General features: G+C 35.8%; 6 protein-coding genes across 7 annotated transcripts; 3 read left to right on the top strand and 3 right to left on the bottom strand.

Annotated features, from left to right (window-relative positions):
• Positions 1-199: 199 nt before the first annotated feature.
• LOC149661574 (integrin beta-PS-like) lies at positions 200-4,528 on the top strand. The gene is made up of 21 exons (XM_089843627.1): positions 200-333; positions 410-604; positions 670-754; positions 828-937; positions 990-1,085; positions 1,143-1,269; positions 1,329-1,448; positions 1,528-1,542; positions 1,987-2,003; positions 2,243-2,356; positions 2,430-2,514; positions 2,575-2,803; positions 2,860-2,991; positions 3,072-3,111; positions 3,176-3,259; positions 3,324-3,587; positions 3,642-3,721; positions 3,776-3,827; positions 3,898-4,056; positions 4,115-4,257; positions 4,310-4,528. Exons 2-21 carry the CDS (start codon positions 506-508, stop codon positions 4,500-4,502), a joined length of 2,244 nt encoding a protein of 747 aa, XP_089699753.1. The 5' UTR covers positions 200-333; positions 410-505; the 3' UTR covers positions 4,503-4,528.
• On the top strand, positions 4,502-6,750 carry LOC149661573 (integrin beta-PS-like). Its single transcript, XM_089843626.1, has 6 exons — positions 4,502-4,630; positions 4,697-4,798; positions 4,866-4,998; positions 5,060-5,182; positions 5,897-6,063; positions 6,363-6,750. The coding sequence occupies exons 1-6, from the start codon at positions 4,502-4,504 to the stop codon at positions 6,441-6,443; spliced, it is 735 nt and encodes a 244-aa protein (XP_089699752.1). The 3' UTR covers positions 6,444-6,750.
• On the bottom strand, positions 6,686-8,823 carry LOC149661572 (uncharacterized). 2 transcript variants are annotated; one of them, XR_016368939.1, is made up of 5 exons: positions 7,643-8,823; positions 7,456-7,577; positions 7,216-7,295; positions 6,966-7,155; positions 6,686-6,880 (listed from the first exon to the last, which is right to left on the bottom strand). XR_016368939.1 is itself a non-coding variant. In XM_089843115.1 (4 exons), exons 1-4 carry the CDS (start codon positions 7,836-7,838, stop codon positions 7,029-7,031), a joined length of 525 nt encoding a protein of 174 aa, XP_089699241.1. In that variant the 5' UTR covers positions 7,839-8,823; the 3' UTR covers positions 6,686-7,028. The 2 variants fall into 2 exon arrangements, 1 of the variants encoding a protein (XP_089699241.1); XM_089843115.1 differs by having other exon boundaries at positions 6,686-7,155.
• A 54-nt stretch (positions 8,824-8,877) lies between these two features.
• Positions 8,878-11,560, top strand: CstF50 (cleavage stimulation factor subunit 1 Cst50). Its single transcript, XM_089843112.1, has 8 exons — positions 8,878-9,036; positions 9,336-9,463; positions 9,530-9,700; positions 9,775-9,815; positions 9,880-10,201; positions 10,777-11,012; positions 11,083-11,227; positions 11,296-11,560. Exons 1-8 carry the CDS (start codon positions 8,978-8,980, stop codon positions 11,490-11,492), a joined length of 1,299 nt encoding a protein of 432 aa, XP_089699238.1. The 5' UTR covers positions 8,878-8,977; the 3' UTR covers positions 11,493-11,560.
• A 242-nt stretch (positions 11,561-11,802) lies between these two features.
• Positions 11,803-13,080, bottom strand: loj (p24 family member logjam). The gene is made up of 3 exons (XM_089843114.1): positions 12,820-13,080; positions 12,462-12,728; positions 11,803-12,397 (listed from the first exon to the last, which is right to left on the bottom strand). Exons 1-3 carry the CDS (start codon positions 13,024-13,026, stop codon positions 12,164-12,166), a joined length of 708 nt encoding a protein of 235 aa, XP_089699240.1. The 5' UTR covers positions 13,027-13,080; the 3' UTR covers positions 11,803-12,163.
• A 508-nt stretch (positions 13,081-13,588) lies between these two features.
• SrpRbeta (signal recognition particle receptor beta) lies at positions 13,589-15,336 on the bottom strand. The gene is made up of 5 exons (XM_089843113.1): positions 15,100-15,336; positions 14,938-15,032; positions 14,570-14,864; positions 13,941-13,995; positions 13,589-13,880 (listed from the first exon to the last, which is right to left on the bottom strand). The coding sequence occupies exons 1-5, from the start codon at positions 15,224-15,226 to the stop codon at positions 13,676-13,678; spliced, it is 777 nt and encodes a 258-aa protein (XP_089699239.1). The 5' UTR covers positions 15,227-15,336; the 3' UTR covers positions 13,589-13,675.
• Between the last annotated feature and the right edge of the window lie 589 nt (positions 15,337-15,925).

The following is a 15,925-nucleotide window of genomic DNA, read 5'->3' as shown; positions in this document are numbered from 1 at the left end:
TCTCCTCTTGTAACAGTGGAGTAGTTGAAGAACGAAATCGCTGCGAAAACTTGCAGGAAGGACAAACGGTAACGAATCCATGTTTTGCAATATTGCTTAAATACTCCAGCCATGATGAACTTCGGTTATCACACTATTAAAATGAAGAATTTCAAGATAAAAGTTATGAATTCATAGGTTTGCTTCGATGTCGAAATTACCGCGCATTCTTGCCGAAAATGTGCAAATGATTTGAACAGTAATATTCAAATCTATCCTGTTGGGTTGAATGAATCATTGACAATTAGTATTATTATACAATACAAATGCGAGTGTGAGAACCCTGAGAATTTGGTAAATAATATTTCCAATATAAAACTCCTTTTCAAAATCGGCAAAAACTTTTATTAAATAGCCTGTAAATTTGTAGGAAGTCAACAGCGAAATATGTAGCTTGAAAGGAAATTTTAGTTGCGGAGTTTGCCAATGTGGCCGTAATATATTGGGTCGCCAATGCGACATACCAATGATACCAGACGAAAGTGCTTGTAAGATATCCAGAGATTCTGTTGTCTGTTCTGGTCGTGGTATTTGTGTTGACGGAGAATGTGGTTGTTTTTTTCGCGTAAGTTTACAGTCGTTCAGTTGCACAAGTCAATTATTTGTACTTGAACCATCGATTGAATTTAGGGTAACCGGGAAGAACGGACTTATGGTCAGTTTTGTGAGTGCGACAACTTTTCATGCGAACGTGCAGATGGACAACTATGCGGAGGTTCGTTCCTCTCTAGCTTTGAGTTGACATATATCGTAGGTAACGCGTCATGATGAATTTTATCGATAATTAGGCCCTGACCGCGGGATATGCGAATGTGGTCAATGCATGTGCAGGCAGGGATGGACAGGACCAGCTTGCGATTGTCAAGATAGTAAAGACACTTGTTTATCACCCAGTGGAGTAAGTTCTATATTTATTGATAGAGATCGTTAATTTATTTTCGTTCCAATAGAAAATCTGCAGTGGTCATGGTTTATGCGAGTGTGGTCGCTGTAAGTGTGATTCTGAAGAAGGAAGATACAGCGGACCCTTATGCGAAGATTGCCCCGTAAATATAACTAGTTTTAATCCAAAACGCTTTATCTTACAAATTAACTCATCGTAGACTTGCCCTGGAAAATGCGATCTCTACAAAGAATGCGTCCTATGTCAAATGTTTCAAACTGGTGTTCTAACGGAAGAACAATGCAAAAACTGTTCTTTCATTCCCATTAGAGTTGAAAAAATAGAACGTATGTTTAATTTTTGATTTATTTCGTCCAAACATAATAAAATTTCACTTGCAATACAGAGGATCAAAAGAATCAAAAACTCTGCACCTTGATAGATGAGAGTGACGACTGTATATTTACATTCTCTTATATTTTGGACGGTCAAAATGAGCAATTAATCCTTGCCGAAGTTAAGAAAGGTAGGCTTGAAATATCGTTGTATTGAAGCGATTTTTACAAGGCAATAGAACAAATTGTTTGTTTGTTTCATTTTTATAGATTGTCCGGAAGGAAGTAACATTTTTACGTCCTTATTATCATCATTACTTGGAAAGAGATTTAAATAATTTCAAGTTACGGTTCGATTCTGTACAATAATTTCAATAAATAAATAAATAAATAATAATTTTATTAATGATCAACAGTCGCGAAAATAGGCCTAACATTACAGTATGAGCATATATTTTTTTCTCGCAACCACTACCATATTTAGTCTAAAAAAATTAAATGTTCAAATTTCCACGATTTCCTGAGACGTAAGTACAGGCGGTAACAGGAAGTGAAACCTCTACCGCCTTATCAGGCCTATTTCACAGTTCCTTCAACGTACATTGGTCTAAATGCGTCGGAAGTAAAACAGTGCCAGCTTGTATTTATGCCTAAATATTTCATTTCAAATTAATCACCAAAAATGAAGCAGTTAATAACCGTTCTCCTAATTTTAATTGTAACCTTTAGTATCTCTTATAGTCAAGGTAAGATAATAGTCTTTTTCTATTTTTAATTATTTAAAAAATACACTAAAATGATTTTAATTAAAGAAAACCCCGGTGAAATACTTAGTAACCCATGTATTGGGTCCCCCAATACTTGCGCAACATGCATAGAGGCTCATCCAAGCTGCGCATGGTGCACGAAAACTGTATGCCTATACATAAAACTAGTCTAAACTAAATGAAACCCTCCCTAAACACTAATTCTTTATATATTAAAGGATGATACATTTGAAAAGAAGGGATTTAAAAGGTGCGGTCGCTATGTGGATATCATTAAGTATTGCAACCAATCCGAAATAGTCTACCCACAAAATGAAATTACTTATCCCAAAGTACGCGGTTAAAAAAATTTATTTCACCCAAGACCTCGTGATTATTGTCAATTGGATTGTTTTATCGTTATAGAATGAGGCGTTGAGTAATGTAGGTACTGTCAATGTTGACCCGGTTCAGTTAAAGCCTCAACGTATCCGTCTCAAGCTAAGACCAAGTATTTACTCGTGTTTTTATTGCTTGTAACTGTCTATTCGAACGCGAATCTCATTTGTAGACAAACCCGAACGATTCGTGGTTCAATTCCGTCAAGCTGAAGATTACCCCATGGACATGTACTACCTCATGGACTTGTCCAATTCGATGAAAGACGACAAGGGAAATTTGAGCAAACTTGGAAACAAGTTATCCGATGCTATGGTCACCCTGACATCTAATTTTCGTTTGGGGTTTGGTTCATTTGTGGACAAGAAAGTGATGCCTTTCGTCAGCACTGTTCCCAGAAAGTAGGTCTTGTTTCGTAACAAAATCGTAAGTACTGTTTATAACAACCTTTCTGCAGGCTTCAACAACCTTGCGACAAATGCGCGGCACCTTACGGTTTTCATAACCAACTACCCTTGAACACAGACACTAGTCGTTTCGCCGTCGAAGTTGAAAAGGCTCCAATATCCGGAAATTTAGATAACCCAGAAGTTAAGTTTTTATGTCTAAGTTTATGGTTAAGAATTTATTTAAATTTTAAGTGAAACTGGTGACTACGACGTACTTTACAGGTGGGTTTGACGCTATGATGCAGGCTATCGTTTGTCAGGTAAAGACGCTCTTATACAAAGTCTCCGCGCAAACCTTTGGAGTAATGTTGACTATCGTTGTAGAATCGAATTGGGTGGAGACCGAAGGCTAGAAAAATAATAGTTTTCTCGACTGATAGTAGCTTTCATCAAGCAGGGGATGGATTGGTTAGTAAAGGTTCACCAGTCCGCTTTCAAGGTTTCTTTGACAACGTTTTTTTCATAACTTCAGTTAGGGGGAATTGTCAAACCAAACGATGAAACGTGTCACTTAGACGCCCAAAATTACTACTACGAAAGCACGAGTCAAGATTACCCATCTATAAGTCAACTAAATCGTCAAATACAAAAACATAAAATTAACGTCATCTTTGCGGTGACGAGAGCTGTCATTGATCTGTATAGACAATTGGCTGATCTAATTGAAGGTGCAAGCACTGGAGAGCTCGAAGGCGATTCTAGTAACGTAGTTAACTTAGTCAGGGATCAATACAATGTGAGTCACCTTCATTTAATAAACGTAATCGAACTAATATTTCCATGATTCTAGAAAATTACATCGTCCGTTGAATTGAAGGACAATAACCCATCGAACCATATTCTTGTTAAATATTATTCCGAGTGTTTAGAGTAAGTATAAATGTATTTAAATCATAATTGATATTAATTTAATTTTTTTGTTAGTGGAACTATGAAAGAACGCAACGCGTGTCCTGGTTTGAAGGTCGGAACTACCGTAAGTTTTGCGCTTATTTCTGTCATGAATATGTACTTTATTTTTTAGAAAAATACACGAATCTATATAGGTTTCTTTCGAAGTTGAAATCGCGGTGACAGCTTGCCCGAAGGACAGGAACGAATGGACTAATAAAACGATACAGATTTACCCTGTTGGCCTGAACGAGAACATTGAAATAGAATTGGATATGATGTGCGAATGCGATTGCGAAAAACCTGAAAATGAAGTATTGAATGTCAATATTATTGTAAAGTTTTGTGTTCATTTATTTATCTCTTCTGAAGATTCCCAATAGTCCTTTATGTTCCGGTGGCAATGGCACCTTTGAATGCGGTATTTGTAGCTGTAACGAAAACCGATATGGTCGCTTATGCGAATGTGATTTGAAAGGAAGTGACGATGCCAAGGATTCCAAGTCTTGCATTGGGTAATACCTTTTAATCGGGTTTTTACGAGTTTATTAATCTTTAGTATCGTAGACCAGGGGACACCGACAAAGAATGTTCTGGTAGCGGAAAATGCAGATGCGGTGTTTGCGAATGTTTCGAAAGACAAAATAAGGACGAAATTATAAGCGGAGAATTTTGCGAATGCAATAATTTTCAATGCGAGCGACACGATTCGAAAATCTGTGGGGGTTTGTATTATTGCACTTGCCTGTTCGAAGTATGATGAATCGAATTTTGACGTCTTTAGGAAACGGAATATGTAGCTGTGGCTCCTGCATGTGTAACTTAGGATGGACAGGAACCGCGTGCCAGTGCAAAACCGGAAACTCGTCGTGCATTGGACCCGATGGTGTTAGTTAAAAGTGAAATTAATTTTGAACCTGTAGAACCTTATCATTTTCTGGTAAATTCTTGCAGAAACTTTGCAGCGATCATGGTAATTGCGTATGTGGTCAATGCAAGTGCGAATCCAAAACTGACAAAGAAAGATACCTTGGTTCCTATTGCGAAGAATGCACGGTATGTAATTTTTGTTAACTGAACCATAAAGCTACTGTCTTCATTTCTACAATGTTGCTATAATTAGGGATGCCCGAAACAATGCGACTTCTACAAAGATTGTGTACAATGCCTAACATTCGAAACCGGAAAATACGCTGACTTGAAAGAATGCGAAGAAAGATGCGAAAACGTCCGTAATCACTTGAATATGGTCGAAGGCAAGTGGAACTTTGGTTATATACTTCTGGGGTATCGGTTATGAATTTTTTTTTAATACAGATGTGGAAAAAAACGAGGGTAAACATTGTCAACACAAAGACGAGAGCGATGGTTGCATTTTCAACTTTAAATACTTACACGCACCTGGTCAAGACCCTGTCGTTTATGTACAAGAGACTAAAGGTAAGGTCAAACAGCCTGTTACCTTAAAGGGATAGTAAAGTATTTAAAAAAACACCAGTCGCGATAGAGCTACAGATCTACTTTTTTTTTCAATTTTCCAATAACAAAGCTTTATTTTCACATCTTCATAACTGTACCTTGATCACGCAAGTGTTTTTACATCCGATTGGAGTAAGAAAGTGACATTTACTTTAATTGCTTGTAAGATAGAAAGACTTATTACTAGCTATTAGTATAAATTCGATGCCTGCTGGTTCATTTAGGAATCTATAATTAAGAAAACCTCTAATCATATCCATAAAAAACTCATTTGTGGAAGGTATTTTTATCTATGACAAATTGCGACGGACTAATAGCAGATTTTAAGAAACCGATAATTAAAGAGAGAGGCGTTAAAAACCATTGATTAATTGGTCCCTAAATGTCTTTATTAGCGATAGAATGGACCCCGAGAATAACTTACTATATATAATTAAGTTGTCAAAAACGATAGTTTAAGCGAAAGATCAAATAGTCGCGACACCTTTTTATGATGGAAAATATTTTTGAACAGGGGCCACCGTTTTAAAGAACGTGACGTGACGTTCGTTGAATTATGTATAACTAATAACTAAGACGAAAAAATAATTAAAATTCAATTTTTAATCAAGAGGATGGCGCGTGTGTTTTACTAATTACATCTTCTGTTTTTTTTTTTCTTTTTTATTATCGCAGTATGTCCCGAGGGCCCCAATGTCTTGTATATCGTTTTGGGTGTGACGGGTGGAATCGTTTTGATTGGAGCTATTTTGCTAATCATTTGGAAGGTATTCACAACCATCCATGATAATAAAGAATACGCCAAGTTCGAACAGGAACGGAAGAAAGCTCAATGGAATGAGGTATGACAATAGGCCTCAGCAAAGAACGAAATGTTGCGTGAAATTTACACACATGGAGGATTCGTACCAATTACACATGAAGGCCAGGTTACCTGGAGGACAAAATCAGACGGGTTTCTGTCCTCCAGGTAGCCGGGGACTCATACCATTTACACCTGAAGGCCAGGTTACCTGAAGGACAAAAGCAGAAGGGTGTTTGTCCTCCGGGTAGCCAGGCCTCATGGTGTAAATGGTGTGAATCCTTCATGAGTGTAAAAAAATATATAATACCATAATACTATATTCTAATCCATTTTAAGGACGAAAATCCATTATACAAACCATCTACATCGGAATTTCAAAACCCGACATTCGACAACGGTGGTGGGAATTTTAAATGAAAGCAATTAGGATCGACATACTTCAAAATAGATTAAGTTTTCTTTTTAGGTTTATTTTTAGTTAAAACGCGGTATATCTATAGAAAAGGAAAGTTATATAAACAAGAACTTTGCATATTTGCCAAAGTTCTAGAACGGAAGTGACGCTGATATAGTTTCGATATTTTTTTGTTTTTAGCAATATCATCCTAATTTTCGAATACCCTTCGAAATTAATACATTCCCTTCGCGTATTAAAATCAAATGAATAATTTATTGAGGTCTACGGAAATACATGTGTACTGAATAAATAATGATTAGCTTTAAATATGACTTAAATATTTCCAAGGACACTATTGGAAACGTTTTATATTAAGACTAACGCGTTACATTTAATTGTTAATGATTTTTATATTCAAAAATACGATTCAAATCGACTCAACCGACCACCAATGGACCTAAAAAAGAGAGTTCAATCAGAAACGATGTTACATAACAAAAAGGTATTTTAATTAGTGATATATATAAGATGTACAAGATTACGAAATAGAAATTTAGGTGGTTAGTGCTCGGTAGAGGGTTTTGTTTGTTTAAAAGATTTTGGCCCTACGGATCTTCCCTGCTTCCTGGTAAATCTCGACTGGGTCGTCCGATGCCAACTAACGCCGCGAAGGCGTGGAAAACGCAAGAAATGATACCAAAAGAAGCCCCCGCAATAACGCAATTGATGTTCCTACAATAATAGATCATTTTAGGCTTAAACATAATTAGGCTTAATGGCAAATATACTTACGTATTTGAGTAAGCGTCCGAGAAAAAGGCCAAAGATGCTACGCTACTCGAAAACAAGAAAACGGCGATGATAAGATGGTACTGCGAAAACAATGCATGGACGTTAAAAGCTTTTCAACACTTTAAGCGACTATAGCGGTTAGAAGAACTTATCGCTGTTAGTCTGACCATTGCAACAATACACCAATTTGAGGGCTACCTCGCTCTTTCAAATGCCTACTTTGAGAAACGTCTTGCTTACCAATCCGAAGAAGAATGACTTTGTGACTTCCATGGACATTTCATCTCCAGAGGCAGTCAATATCAAGGGGACCGTGAACAACACTGAGGAGCATGAGGTAACGAAAAGAACAATGACGCTACCTAAAACATTAGTATTATAATATAAAATCTTAGTGTAATATTGCAAAACAGTAGTTATTTATTACTTGCGGTGTAAAAGGCCCAAGATCCTCTGTAGACGTATCCAATTGTGTAGGTAACGTAAGTTGGTCCCACTTGGATTTTTCTGTCCCCGACTAATCCACTCGCGTACGCGATGGTACCTATCGTGATGAAATCGAAAATTAATGTTAGGGCCAGTAAACCTAGAGCCGCTCTTGCGGCGGATGAGCTGTTGGCCATAGTTTCGTATCACTCGATTCTCAAATCGGCAGTGGCTCGAATATTCGAGCGATGTCGTTTGAAAAACCTAGTTTTTGGGTCCTTTGTTCGTAACCGGAGGTCAGAGGAACATAGTGATACGTAAGATTTTAATATATGGGCCGCGGGAAGTACGTGAATATGGTATTTCTATAACAGGATACTGGTATACTGAGGGGCCAATCACTCTACCTACAAATCTGTGTACGCGCTGGATCTTTGACCGTACTAAAGGATTATTACGCTAAACGTTTAACAGTGCGAAACTGATTATGGTTAATTGGTAAGGAATCTGGGAGTGATTAGCCCCTCGACTCTTAGCTCAATGCTAAAGTTACTATTTTTGTTTACTAAAATTTGGACTTCATGGCTCTTAAAACGGGTATCATTAAAAAGTAATTCGGGAATCACGGATTGGTATAAAATTTAGATATCCGCTACTCATTGTGTTTTAGCGGCTTGAAAACCACCAAAATTCCTTTCTAAAGGTCACCAAAATTCCTTTCTAAAGGTCTGAAGTTTTCTTCAAGCTTGGGAACAACAATAATTTCCAACGTCTCGGACAAATCTTGCCGCTATCACAATAAGTTGGCCCAGGTTGTACAGGTACATGTGGCGTGTTCCCACAATTCTTAACAAATGATTGAACAAAAGCTATTGAGGTATCATTTAGGGGACACAAACAAATACTTTTATTATACGGAATAAAGATTGATATTTAGGAATACATTCACTAATTATAAAGAAGATCAGCAAAGACTAAGTTTTTTGTGGCAGATTTGGTTATTGAAAACTTTGGGTGACGCGAGAAATGATTTTGAAAAACCCGGGCCATCATTCACTTGAGTAATGCAGGTGGTGTATTTCAATTTTCTATACATATTTTTATCTACGAATTAAACTGCCAATTAAAATCTGGATGCATTAATTATTTTAAATTATAAACTTAATTAAGTTAAAATATTTAATTGCAAAGTAATACACACTATTAATAGAGGACGCTAATAAATTATGCTCTTGACAATAGCCCGGGCTGCCAGGCTGTTTTGTGTCGGCTGATCTTCAAACACTTTAAATTAAATTAGACAGAAGTGAATGCTTACTTAAATATCAGAATCAAAATGCTCAGCTCCGTACCTGGGATTAAAGAAAGAGAAGTTCTCTATCGACTTATAATAAGGTAATTCACGCCTGTGTTTTATAGTTTGTATAAAATTGTAGGAATATTAGTTCAAAACTTTCGTATATGACCAAGGCTTAACGATGTTACTCAGACTAGGAGGACTGATACCATATACAGCAGGAGGCCAGGCTACTTTTCGGACAAAGTGCAGTACCAAATAGCCTCGCCACCTGGTGTAAATGAGTCAATCCTCCTAGTCAGAAAGCGATGTATAATTTAAATGATTTGTTTACCATTTAGAAGATTAAATGTTCTTAAAAAAGAATTAAATTAAATTAAATTATTAAATTTCCCAGTCAGTTATTCTACGATGGTCATCAAACTTTGGCTGTCAGTCTCTCAAACTTAGTAAAAGCCCATCCACCATGTCCTCCATCTGATAGACTTTTGCATGTTGTCACGAAGGGGATTAGACTTGAAAAAGGTTGGTTGGCTTCTGTCCCCTTGATTTCGCGTAGATTTATATTATCTATAACTTAATTTAAAACAGAGGAACAAGCTGAAGAAAGTATTAGATCAGACAGAATAGCTCCAGGGGCTGGTATTGATCTAGAATATGAAACTGAAGCTCCGTCACTCGCTGCTGAACCGGCTAGTTATGAGACATGTTATGTTACATCACATAAAGCACCTTGCAGGGCTGGGGCCTTCAGTTTTGATGGTAATTAATAATTATTATCATCAAAGAAAGCCAAAATAATTGCTCATTTGTGAAAATATTAATTTTTCAATTAGGTCAATTGGTAGCTACTGGGTCAGCGGATGCTTCTATTAAAGTGTGTTTTGAATCAAGTTATAAGGTCCTACCCTAAACTTTATAACAAATTATTTTCTTATTAGATTTTAGATGTAGATCGTATGTTAGCCAAAAGTGCCATGCCAGCTGATGTCCTCAATCAAGAATCAACCCAACAAACAATGGAAACTCATCCAGTTATTCGTACTTTGTACGACCATCTTGAAGAAGTCACTTGTTTAGAGTTCCATCCTTCCGAACAAGTACTGATTTCTGGCAGTCGCGATTTGACTGTCAAGTTCTTTGACTTTTCCAAACCATCAGTCAAGAGAGCTTTCAAAACCATTCAAGAAGCTGAAGTTGTTCGTTGCATGTCCATTCATCCTTCTGGTGATTATTTACTGGTTGGGACACAACAGTCAACTTGTAAGTTGTTTTTTCTTTTTTTTAAGAAGTAATTAAAGACTTCTTAAAGGGAGGGTGAAGTAGAAAATCAAGTGATTTTTTATCGATTCTTCTACCAATTATAATACCAGTCTGCATAGTGAAACATTCAGGAAATACCAACTCCGAATGATTTTAAAATTCAAATTAGGTTCAGATTTAAAGGATAATTTTAAAGAAGGTCCTCCGACCAATCGCGTAACGCCCTGCCTTTTTATTAACAAAATTCTCGTGGCACGTTCCGTGTCTCGCGCCACGATTGTCACGTCGCGCGCGAATTTTATCAAATCTCGTGATAAATTTCATTCAACGCGGAACGTGCCACGAGAATTTTGTTAACAAAAAGGCAGGGCGTTACGCGATTGGTCGGAGGTGCTTATTTAAAATTATCCTTAAAATCTGAACCTAATTTGAATTTTAAAATCATTCGGAATCTGTATTTCCTGAATGTTTCACTATGCAGACTAGTCTTGTAATTAGTAGAAGAATCGATAAAAAATCACTTGATTTTCTACTTCACCCTCCCTTTAATGAGTTTAATTCTGACTAATTTTCAGTACGTCTTTATGATGTTCATTCTACACAATGCTTTGTGTCAAGTTGCGCTGAAGACCAACATAAGGGTCCAATTACCATGGTTAAATACAGCCCTAATGCCAACTTATACGTAACTGGTTCAAAAGATGGAGACATAAAATTATGGGATGGTGTTAGCAACAAATGTATCAATACATTCCCACAAGCTCATGAGGGAAATGAAATATGTTCAGTTGTCTTCTCAAGAAATTCCAAAGTAATCTAATTATTAAACAATTTCCAACTAATTTGGTCTGAAATTCATTTAACTTTTTTTGTATTTTTAGTATGTCCTGAGTAGTGGAAAGGATTCCTTAGTTAAGCTATGGGAGTTATCAATGTCCCGTTGTTTAATTGCCTACACTGGTGCTGGTGCAACTGGCAAACAAATGCACAGAGCCCAAGCTTGTTTTAATCATACCGAAGACTTTGGTAAGAAGATTAAGAACTAGCTAGGCCTAATTTAAATACTAATTATTTAATTTATTCCTTTTCATTAGTACTGTTTCCTGATGAGAAAACTACAAGCTTATGCAGTTGGGATGCCAGGAATGCAGAGAGACAACGTCTTTTATCTTTAGGTCACAACAATGTTGTGAGGTTTATTTCTCATTCCCCAACAGGACCAGCTTTCCTGACTTGTAGCGATGACTTCAGAGCCAGATTCTGGTATAGACGTGCTGAATCTTACGATTAAGAATGGACAAATGGTAAATTAAAATTTTACCGAGGTAAAGTAAAGAACTAAAGACTCCAAAAAAAAAATTGCATTTACATTTCATGTTAATGTGAATGTGAATGTAAAAATCATTTTCACAATATAACAAACGATCAATCATTTAGAAAAACAAATTGAACCTTTTATTCATTTCTCAAAATAATCCCAGTTTATAAAAATTCTTTCACCCAAAAAAAAAAAAAAAACAACTTTTATCGTCTTCATTATTTATTTATAATATTTCCTTTCTCCAATATTTCTTTTTTAAAAAAATAATTTACCCCCTTGTAATTACTAATTAGGACTTTAATTTAAATGCTTAGTAGTTTATTTACCCTTTCATCTTAAGTTAAGTTTAGGATTGAGAAAGAGAGAGAGAGAATGATTGAGAATACCGTACTTTAGGAAAAAAACAAAAACAAAAGGCACTTTTAAAATACTTTTGTTTGTTTGTAGTTAATAGTTATATTAACAATAGTAAATTAAATTTCAGACTAATATTTCAAAGGAATGATAGTTAAGGAAGATGCTGAGATATTTTGGCAATTTTTTTATAGTTAAATAGTTCATGATCTCCTTTAAGTTATAGTTCATGATCTCTTTTAAGTTTTAAGTTATTTTTTATAGTTAACTAGTTAGTATAGTTAGTATCAAGCTCGAGGTTTTGAAGTTGGCGTGACACTTTTAACTTCAAATAATTTCCTAACAAAGTAGACTTGTAGAGTTGAGCAGACGACAATGACTAAACATTGTGCCATAGACCAATACTGAACGTATTTATTGTTGCCTTCCACTAAATACCAATCCCTTGACACTAATCTACGCGATTGATCTTGATATTTAAGCATTTCGCCAATTCTTTCATCCACTTTCTTCAATGTTCCCTAAAGAAATTCATTCTCCCGTTAGTCTTAAAGCGTTAAGGGACCTTTTTTTAAACAAACTTACAGTGAAGTTATCAACCGTTACATCCAAATTTTCCACTTCTTTCACGTAACTCTCCCATTCATTACGTTTAAAAGAATTAACGTAGAGGCTTACTAACTTCGCGGCAAACCTAGAAAGCGAGTTATCGATGCATAGTTCGTAATATCCCCCTGGATTTGCGCTTTCCTCTTCATATTGGGCTGTTGGTTGCCACGAATAAGGCAAAACATGCTGTCCAGATGGATGTCTAACCGCGAAACCGGCCATTCCATCCCCTCCACGCATTACCTTAAATTAAATCGTCAATTAAAACTTATTGACACCTGTCAAAACCCCGGGACTCCGGAGTAAACAGATGTTTACTATGACCAAGGCTTACCTGGAACGCTATGTATAAGGAAGAACCGGGGTTAATATATTGATAGAAACATTCTTCTTTACCCGCGTCTATATGGATTTTAAATTCAAATGCTATTCCTAGATTGTTTTCGAATAAATAAGATTCGCTAGAAGTGAAATCGCAACATAATATTACGAAAAAAGACGCGATTAAAAGCAGGGAAACATAACCACGTTCGGTGGCCATCGTCGTCCCTGTTCAAAATGCCACGAGTAAACCGCGACCAAGAATAAATATAACTTATCTGCCGAGAATGAGCAGCTGTCGTGTTGATAACGATAACGACGTTTGTTTATGATGTATACTTTAAATTACGCCCTTTAGAAGGAATCAATTTTAAATTTTATGAAGCCTATACGTTTGAATTTAATTATTCACATAAGAATGATGAAATATTTCGAAACAAATTACAATAATCAAGACTATTAAATTAGCGACCAAGAATAAATATAACTTATCTGGCGAGAATGAGCAACTGTCGTGTTGATAACGATAACGACGTTTGTTTATTATGATGTTTACTTTAAATTACGCCCTTTGGAAGGAAACAATTTTAAATTTTATGAAGCCTAAACCGTTAAATTTAATTATTCACATAAGAATGATTAAATATTTCGAAACAAATTACAATAGTCAAGACTATTAAATTAGGTTAGGCCTACCAAGAAGTCATAATAGCCTACAGTTCACACACACACACTTTTTTGTTTACTCCTGATAATAGGGCGATAATCAAATAGACATAAGATTTTTATTGAATATTTAATATTTTATTTATCAAAAAAGTTACGTAGACCAACACTCGAGATTTTAATTACATTACACCGCAAATTAATTACAATTTGTTCAACCAATTATTCAATCCTTGCAATTTTGCATCATCTTCATTTTCTTCTTTAGCACTGCATTCCGTGAATTCTACCGAGAGATTCAAATCATTGAATGTAAATTCTCTATTTCGGCGTCCTAAATAAACTGTGTTATTGCTAGAATCGTGAGTAGAATCCAAAGCAGCGCTTCTAGTGGTCCTCAAAGTGTTTCTGTAAAAAATATTGTCATTAATTAGTAATTACTCTCCATAATTAGTCAGAAATATTTACAATTCCTTTTCAAGTTGAGATTGGACGACCTTTGCAGATTTAGCCATAGTTTCATCTATTAGAGAATTTAAACTGGGTTAGTTTAAATAACCTTTTAAAGGGAGGGTGAAGTAGAAAATCAAGTGATTTTTTATCGATTTTTCTACTAATTATAAGACCAGTCTGCATAGTGAAACATTCAGGAAATACCAACTCCGAATGATTTTAAAATTCAAATTAGGTTCCGATTTAAAGGATAATTTTAAACAAGGACTTCCGACCAATCGCGTAACGCCCTGCCTTTTTATTAACAAAATTCTCGTGGCACGCTCCGTGTCTCGCCCCACGATTGTCACGTAGCGCGCCTAATTTTATCAAATCTCGTGATAAATTTCATTCAACGCGGAACGTACCACGAGAATTTTGTTAATATAAAGGCAGGGCGTTACGCGATTGGTCGGCAGTCCTTGTTTAAAATTATCCTTAAAATCTGAACCTAATTTGAATTTTAAAATCATTCGGAGTTGGTATTTCCTGGTGTAAATGTTTCACTATGCAGACTGGTCTTATAATTAGTAGAAGAATCGATAAAAAATCACTTGATTTTCTACTTCACCCTCCCTTTAATACAATACAAGGCAAACTTATACCTTGTTTGTTGCAAAGAATTAAAACTGGTGGGTTCGTTTTAACCAAACTTTTGTCAGTCAAAATTATGTACAACAACTCGGCAACATCCCTTAATTCCCGGGGAAAGTTGAGACTGTCAATTACAAAAATAATTGCTCTGGCTGTGTTTTTATATTCTTCCAAATATTTTGGTCTAATTCTATCACTTCCTGGTATGTCAACTAGTTTCATGGGTTTATTGTTTTTTCCAATAGCTATTGTGCCAATATTTTCTTTCATAGAAGTATATGAATCGGGTCTTTTAGCTGAAACAAGCTTTATGCAAAAAAAAAAACAATTAATTTATGGTAATTAATTAATTTAATTTTTTTAATAGGGTATCTATTACTCTTGAAAAAAGTAGTGTTTTCCCAGCTTCAGATAATCCTACTAACAAAATGCTTTTCCTTTGAGTTTTATTACGTCTTTGACACCAAAAAAATACTAAAAAAATAATTATAAATCTATAATTATTTATGTAATCATTAATTTAAGATGGTTTTGGTTTTACCTAAGCTTATAAACACAACAATCACAGCAATTGCAATGCTGATAGTTACCGGTCCAATTTTACCATTCATAAAGTCTTCTATGAAGGCTTGACTTAATTGGGGCTTTGATTTCGGTACTTTATTCATTTTAATTGATGATAATTTAAGTACTAACTTTAAAAATTTACCATATGTCAGAACCTCGTGTCATTGGTCTTACGTCGTCTGCTTGCAAAGTTGCAATCATTGAGTTGAGAAAATTACCACTAGAGTGGCCTTTGCGTTAATCTGCCTATTGAGGTACGTGGGACACTTTTGAAAAAATCGGGACGGACGCACAGCTTCCATATCACGCGATGGTGTCGCCATCTCGAATCCTAGATAAGAAATTTATTCTTGCAATCAGTCAAATTTCCCGCCTTTTCTTTTATTTCCCTTGGTTTGCACCGGGATGGCGCCCTTTGCGTTATCACGCGATGGTGTCGCCATCTCAAATCGTAGATAAGAAATTTATTCTTGAAATCAGTCAAATTTCCCGCCTTTTCTTTTAGTTCCTTTGGTTGCACCGGGATGGCGCCACAAGCGCGTGATATAGTTAATTGGGTCTTACACATAGATATATATACGGGTCTAGATACCCTACTGAATCGGGGGAAAATACGGAGATGACAGCTAGCAGTCGACGCGATTTTCCCGGGGGAAGATACCTAGTGCGCCATCTATCGCTGAATTTTGAAAGCTAAAAAATTGGATAAATAACTTTTGCCAGCGGGCGTGCTGATGCTTTGCAATTGTATTTGGTAGTTATAATGTTATTATTTGGTTTCGAGGTGGTAAACAAACTTT

The sequence above is a fragment of the Phalangium opilio genome, unplaced genomic scaffold (genome assembly GCF_054372755.1).
Source record: "Phalangium opilio isolate 3A_F unplaced genomic scaffold, DU_Popi_V2 ptg000070l_1, whole genome shotgun sequence".
In the NCBI taxonomy this organism is placed as follows: Eukaryota; Metazoa; Arthropoda; class Arachnida; order Opiliones; family Phalangiidae; genus Phalangium; species Phalangium opilio.
Note: the sequence above shows the minus strand (reverse complement) of the source record. Positions and strands in the feature narration are given on the sequence as shown.